General features: G+C 33.0%; 1 protein-coding gene across 6 annotated transcripts; it reads left to right on the top strand.

Annotated features, from left to right (window-relative positions):
* The first annotated feature begins 723 nt into the window (after positions 1 to 723).
* Positions 724 to 6,847, top strand: LOC123890081. 6 transcript variants are annotated; one of them, XR_006802712.1, is made up of 4 exons: positions 724 to 891; positions 2,057 to 2,382; positions 2,614 to 2,759; positions 4,800 to 6,847. XR_006802712.1 is itself a non-coding variant. In XM_045939620.1 (3 exons), the coding sequence occupies exons 1-3, from the start codon at positions 783 to 785 to the stop codon at positions 3,965 to 3,967; spliced, it is 306 nt and encodes a 101-aa protein (XP_045795576.1). In that variant the 5' UTR covers positions 724 to 782; the 3' UTR covers positions 3,968 to 4,287. The 6 variants fall into 6 exon arrangements, 1 of the variants encoding a protein (XP_045795576.1); XR_006802714.1 differs by having other exon boundaries at positions 724 to 2,382; positions 4,800 to 4,886; positions 5,633 to 6,847; XR_006802713.1 differs by having other exon boundaries at positions 724 to 2,382; positions 4,800 to 4,886; positions 5,578 to 6,847.
* Positions 6,848 to 7,431: the final 584 nt, after the last annotated feature.

Raw genomic sequence — 7,431 nt, 5'->3', positions numbered from 1 at the left:
TGGAGACAATCCACTGCCCCACTACAACCTATGAAGTTCATATACGTGACACGATACGATGATACAAATTTTTTTTCAAAATTTCCAATACGATACCATCGGGATACGTTATTTAAAAATTAAATATATAAATGCACAATATATATCATAACTAAAATCGATAATGATAAAAAATTAACATTAAAATTAGTCAAAACGAGCAAACAAGTGACAATTACATATTTACGTTAGAGGAATCACGAATTGTATCAGTCTCATCTCCTCCGTCTCCAATATCAAAGAACATTAATTGCCCGATACTTCTCCGATACGCGTATCAGAGATGTATCCGACACGTATCGGTTATATTTTGTTTTTAAAAATAATATTAATTGTCAATACTTCTCCGATACACGTATGGGAAAGTATCGAACGAGTATCGGTATCGGATACGTGTCGAACACGATACTTTGCCATTTTTGGAGTATTGAGGCTTCATAGACTACAACAAATACAAGGTGGCCCAGCATTCATTCGCTAATCCTGCAATGAAATTGAGACTGCTCGACCTCGGAATCTCTCGATATTATAGAGATAAATTAATAACCATTAAAAAAGACCTCCATTAAAAAAAAAGACTTCTGGATATTGGGCCGAAGTTCTCAGTCCAATAAATTAAAAGTCCATAATAAGATTATAAAAGCACATTCATCACGCGGCTTAGAGTTACGTTTACACAAAGTGTTGGTTTGTTTCACTCTCTGTCTGATCTGATCTTTGTTCTTCAATTCTTCAAGAAAAGAATGAAACGAAACACGCATTGTCGTTTCTTGATCGAAAACGTTGGCTCCTTCAATCATCTGCAACATCAAAGTTTTGATCAAGAAACCGACGGATACACCTTTTACTACGGTAATCTTTTCAATTTTCATTCTTGAATATTCATCAACATTGCATGAGAAACTTTCAATTTTGGGGATTTTCATTCTAAATGTTGGTTTAGGGTTGATACATGTTCCCAATTTTCTCATTCTTGATCATTCAATTTCAAGATTTTTCAATCTTCTGCTTGAAATAAATTGAACTTTCAATTTTCTAAATGAAAATTTAACAGGGAATACAAAACCCTATAAGACTGTGACCGTTGGAATCGATGGATATACTTTGTTTTTTAAATCTGACCGTTGCCATTGTTTTTGATTATTCAATAATATTCAATCTTCTGCTTGAGAAAAAAAAAAGAAAAAAGGTAGAACCTTTACCCATTTTTTCTCATTCTTGATTATCCAAGAATATTCAATCTCCTGCTTGAGAAAAAAAAAGTAGAACCTTGCCCATTTTTTCTCATTCTTGGATACTCAAGAACATTCAATCTTCTGCCAGAGGAAAAAAAATCTGACCGTTGGAATCGATGGATTTACTTTATTTTTAAATGTTCTAAGGGATGGATGTCTCAATGACCCTCGAGTAAAATGCATTTTGAACTATTTGTTCATAATGCAAAAGTTGGATGATGGCCTTCAATGCAATTTTCATACAAAATTGTAATCATATGATTTAAGGGATGATAATGGTATCTATTCTCCTTTTAAGACCCTAATTGTGAAACTGTCGCTGAGATGAAGGGTGGTGTGGTATACATGTGCCCACTATGGCCCAAAAACGTTGGATGATGCCTTAATTCGAAAGCTAGTTGTTGCCTAAAATGCAATTAAGACCCTAATTGTGAAACTGTCGCTGAGATGAAGGGTGGTGTGGTATACATGTGCCCACTATGGCCCAAAAACGTTGGATGATGCCTTAATTCGAATGTTAGTTGTTGCCTAAAATGCAATTAAGACCCTAATTGTGAAACTGTCGCTGAGATGAAGGGTGGTGTGGTATACATGTGCCCACTATGGCCCAAAAACGTTGGATGATGCCTTAATTCGAAAGCTAGTTGTTGCCTAAAATGCAATTTTAATATGAAATTTTATTCATAATTTAAGGCTTGGATGGTATCTGTTGTTGATGACCCTAGTCCCTAAATACTATTTGCAACAACAATATGATGTGATTTTGCAAATGCAAAATGCAGTGCGACTTGTGTTGGATTAGCCTACTGGTAATGGTTTCAAAGGAATAGGAATGGAACTGTAAATGTGTTCAGTACTCAGTGCTAACTTTTTCAATTGGGGATGGACATTGGATTTACCCTATTTGTTATTGTTGGATGGTCTTAACTGTATTTGGGCAGTATCAAATCTCAGTGGAAACACAAAGGGAGGATATTTCCAGAAAGCATTATTTGGTGGAAAATGTATCTGTCATATGTTTTTTACTGCAGATTTATTATGAAAGTCCCAAGCATTATATTTTTCTTGATGAAACCCACCACAGAGCCCTCTTCTAGGTTAAATGGAGGTAAATATGTTCTTATTAGCCCTCTTCTATTATTATGCATTTGAAATTATTTAATTAAATTTTCAAAATATAAAAAGAACAAATAAACATGAATCTGATCATATTTTATTTATTTAACATTTTCAAGTATAAAAGAAGAACAAGTGAGTTAGTCTAGCTTTGGTATATTTTATTCTGAACTCTGAATTTACTCTGATGTATTTATTATTTATTTTTTTTGAAATTTTGAAGGTCCTTGCTGTTCTTCAGTTGGACACGGAGCTTTTGCTGCACATGGTCCTTTCAAGCCTACAAGAAAAGACCATCTTATGAAAAACCAACTTGCACAGCTAATCCTTCAAACCAAATCCACCAAGATTAGCTTGAAGAGGATACCTGTGAGTATACATGAATAATTTTCTTTTTATGAATAATTATAGGATATGAAGTACTCATGCACTGTGACTTTGCTTAAAAAATTTGGTATATAATGTTTCGTTGGATTGGCTTGATGTTAGTGTTACCTCCGAATTTATGTTCTCTCTTTGAAATGATGACTGGAACTGCTAGTAATACAAGAATTAAAAAAGGTTTTTGGCTCAAAACAGTATGGACAATTTGGAATTCAAGAAATGGAATTATTTTTTCTAACCATAGGAAGGATTATGTGAGGTGGTTAAGGATATTAAACTTGTCTTGGAGATGGTGGATTGGTAGTAAAAATGTTGATCAATGGTGGTGGGAGCCTTGTAATTGGGAACAATGATGGGATACCAATTTTCTCATTCTTGATCATTCAATTACAAAGATTTTTCAATCTTCTGCTTGAAATAAATTGAACTTTCGATTTTCTAAATGAAAACTTAACAGGGAATACAAAGCCCTATAAATCTGACCATTGGAATCGATGGATATACTTTGTTTTTTAAATCTGACCGTTGCCATTGTCATTTCTGTTCCATTTCTCATTATTGATTATTCAAGAATATTCAATCTTCTGCTTGAGAAAAAAAAGATAGAACCTTACCCATTTTCGCATTCTTGAATACTCAAAAACATTCAATCTTCTGCTCGAGAAAAAAAAAACCTAACAGTGTGTCCCAAGACCTTGTTTGGCACCAATGTATTTTGAAAGTCATTTTTTTTTTAATTTGTTGCTGGTAATTTTAGGATTTTCATTCTGACACATACATGTTGCGATACTGACTTTTTTTTTGTACAAGTGATAGTATGTTTTTTATTCTTGATAATTCAAGAACATTCAATATTCTGCATGAACAAAAAAAACTTTAATTGAGTAAACATGTTGTGTCCTAAGACCCTGTTTGGCACAAATATTTTGATAGACAATCTTTTGTTTGCTAAGATGTCGATGATGGATTTTGCACATTTTTGGATTTTTCATTCCAACATATTTGTCCCGTATGGTTTATAATCCATATTTATTGGGAAGGATGATGGGATGCCAATTTTCTCATTTTTTATTATTCGAGATTTTTCAATCTTCTGCTTGAATTATAGTGAACTTTCAATTCTATAAATCAAAATTTAACAGGGGATACAAAACTCTAATCACTTCGAGATGGAATCTTTTTTCATTAATTGATAAAGGGGTGGAGTATATGACCCTAGTAACCCCAAATCTGGATGATGGCCTTCAATGCAATTTTCATACGAAATTGTAATCATATGATTTAAGGGATGGTAATGGTATCTATTCTCCTTTTATGACCCTAATTGTGAAACTGTCGCTGAGATGAAATATTTTTTCATTATCTATGAAGGGTGGTGTGGTATGCATGATCCCACTATGGCCCAAAAACTTTGGATGATGCCTTAATGTGAAAGCTAGTTGTTGCCTAAAATGTAATTTTAATATGAAATTTTATTCATAATTAAAGGCTTGGATAGTATCTATTGTGCTTTGATGACCCTAGTCCCTAAATGCAATTTGCAACAACAATATGCAGTGATCTTGCAAATGCAAAATGCAATGCGAATTGTGTTGGATTAGCCTACTGGGGTAACGATTTGAAAGGAATTCTCTAAGGAAGAAATGAATCAACTGAAGCGAAATAACAAAGAAATGAACTCTTTGGGGTCTGAACTATTTCTTATAGAATCTATCTGGTATATATGGCTTTATGCTGACCACCTATATAAGGATGCTTGCATAATTGCATTATGTGATCAATGAAGGAAACCATAACGAGGTTGTATCGATCCATATTTTTACTGTAGAGCTTTTATGAAAATCTGATAAAATTTGGCGGGTGTTGGTATAAGAGTCAAATAGCACTAGATTTGTGTTGATAATTATAAATGCAAGTCTTTGATTTAGTAATTGAATATATGTGATCTCTTATAGGCAGGGTAAAAAATTGTTGATGAATTGAATCACTTGAGCTTATAGTCCGTACACCCTCTTGATTTTGCAGCGGACAAACTTGCTGCGATGACCGATGACAGTTCTTTCGGAATGTAGCAGGTGTTTCTTGCATAAGTACTGTGACTTTTGTGGCCAGGTTTGACACGTTCTAAATGTGGCATTTTATATATTATTAAATACCGGTGCAATTCAGTCTCTTATGAGCTTTGGCTTATGGTTATATGGTGGATATATAAGGTGTTTTTTTGGGATCTTGCTTTATTTGCCTGATGTTACTTTGCTAAATTTTGGCACATCATATGACAGTTCTTGGAATTGTTTTGTAATTATTGCAGAATTATCGGGAAAATTCAAATTCTTTTATTAGCTTGCGCTTTGGTTATATCACATAGGTGCCTTTTATTTTGGTTTGATTCCATGTCTCATTTACATAAGTGATGTATGCTAATTCTTTTAAATCATTATGTCAACATTTTCTAAATAGCTTGAACCGGAGAATACTATGTTTTAAAGCTCATGAGATGCCTTCATTTTAAAAAGTAGTTCTCATTATAAATAGCGGCACCAATATTTTGAAAGATAGTTTTTTTCCTTTGCTATGAAGATGGAGTTCCGTATGATTTATATCAAAATAACTTTTATTTTAATCTATGACAAATAGACTCGAGTGTCTTGATGACCCAAAGTTTTTGGATGACGCCTGATGTGAAATCTAGTTGTTTTGTTGCCTTAAAAACTTAAAAGGAATGAATGGTTCCTAAATTGTGCTTTGATAACCTTAGTCCCTAAATGTAATTTTGCAACTAAAAGATGAAGTAATTTTGCAGATGCAAAGTGGAGTGTGCTTGTGTTGGATTAGCTTACTTATTATGTTTCTGGTAGGTACTTTATATGTCCTTTGTAGGTCAAATTGGTATTCGAGAAGATCCTGATAGGTACTATTAGCAAAATTATAAAAGTAGAATGAGATGAGACCTAGTGAAGAAAGGCTCTAACCTCCTATCTTGAAACAACTTAGCTCGTTTCCTTTCCCTTGATCGGCACAATGAGGCTTATGCGTGACTTGATACTCTATTTGAAAGGACGAAGTTCAAGTATCATGGTCAACAGGGGAATTCATGAGTAGAAGGTTTGTCTGAATGGTGAACATGATTGAGATTACATGCTTTGGTTTTGTGTATCAAAGATTTGTTGGTTGCTGTGACGAGACTAGTTTATAATATGCTTTGAATGCTACTTGTTTGTAAATTGACTAATTTACATGATAATTAGACGTATGGCATGTGGTACTTATTGGCATCAGTGGCATGTAAGGTTGATTTTGGAAGGGGGTTGTAAGGATTAGCACCTCATACTTTAATTGCTTTATGCTCTGATAAGACTAAATATGAATCATTTCAAGAATGAAAAGTGTTGTAGATCATCATAGAAGTATTTGGATGGTTAGTTAACAAAACCTTTTGATTTTTATTCCTTAATAGTATACAAAAAATTTCTGCATAATTATGTAGAAATCATATTTACATGCTTTGATTTTGAGTCCTTAAGATATATTATAAGCCCACTCATCTTCTCTCTTTCTATGTTACGTAGCTTAGAGCTTACGCAATACTTGTTTCATTGTTCCGTCAGGTTCTTTTTCTTTGAGAAAACAATGAAACATGCATTGTCGTTTCTTGATCGAACTTTTATGAATCGACGTTGGATCCTTCAATCATCTGCAACATTTAAGTTTTGATCAAGAAAATGAAAGATATACCTTTTTCGTTTGCTACGGTAATTTTTTAATTTTCATTCCACACATTTTCTCATTCTTGAATATTCAAGAAAATTCAATCTTCTGCTTGAGAAAAATAAAACTTAATTGAGGAAACATGTGCTGGTAATTTTGGGATTTTCATTCTAAATATTGGTGTCCGGTTGATACATTTCGTGATACTGATTTTTTTATTCTTTATAATTCAAGAACATTCAATCTTCTGCATATTAAAAAAAAACCTAAATTGAATAAACATATTGTCTCTCAAAACCCTATTTTGTGCACAAATATTTTGAAAGACAATATTTTGTTTGTTACGATGTTTGCACATTTTTGGAATTTTCATTCTAACATATTTGTCCCGTATTGTTTATAATCTATATTTATTAGGAACGTTGATGGGATGCCAATTCTCTCATTCTTGATCATTCAAGTTCAAGATTTTTCAATCTTCTGTTTGAAATAAATTGAACTTTCAATTTTCTAAATCAAAGTTTAACAGGGAATACAAAACCCTAATCACTGCGAGATGGAATCTTTTTTCATTAATTGAAAAAGCGGTGGAGTATATGGCCCTAGTAACCCCCCAAATCTGACCGTCAGAATCCATGGATATACTTTGTTTTTTAAATTTTCTAAGGGATGAATGTCTCAATGACCGTCGAGTAAAATGTATTTTGAACTATTTATTCATAATGCAAAAGTTGGATGATGTACTTCAATGCAATTTTCATACGAAATTGTAATCATATGATTTAAGGGATGGTATCTATTGTCCTTTTATGACCCTAATTGTGAAACTGTCGCTGAGCTGAAATATTTTTTTCATTATATAAGAAGGGTGGTATGGTATACATGATCTCACTATTTTGACAATAAGATGGATATACTTCTTGTTCCATGATTTTTGTAAGGGATTGTC

This window comes from Trifolium pratense, linkage group LG6 (genome assembly GCF_020283565.1).
Source record: "Trifolium pratense cultivar HEN17-A07 linkage group LG6, ARS_RC_1.1, whole genome shotgun sequence".
Lineage (NCBI taxonomy): Eukaryota > Viridiplantae > Streptophyta > Magnoliopsida > Fabales > Fabaceae > Trifolium > Trifolium pratense.
Note: the sequence above shows the minus strand (reverse complement) of the source record. Positions and strands in the feature narration are given on the sequence as shown.

Coding starts and splice junctions, on each gene's coding strand:
- LOC123890081 (XM_045939620.1), top strand. CDS start 783: ATGAAACGAAACACGCATTGTCGTTTCTTGATCGAAAACGTTGGCTCC. Junction 892..2,613: donor CGGATACACCTTTTACTACG/GTAATCTTTTCA, acceptor GAAATTTTGAAG/GTCCTTGCTGTTCTTCAGTT. Junction 2,760..3,916: donor TTAGCTTGAAGAGGATACCT/GTGAGTATACAT, acceptor AAAATTTAACAG/GGGATACAAAACTCTAATCA.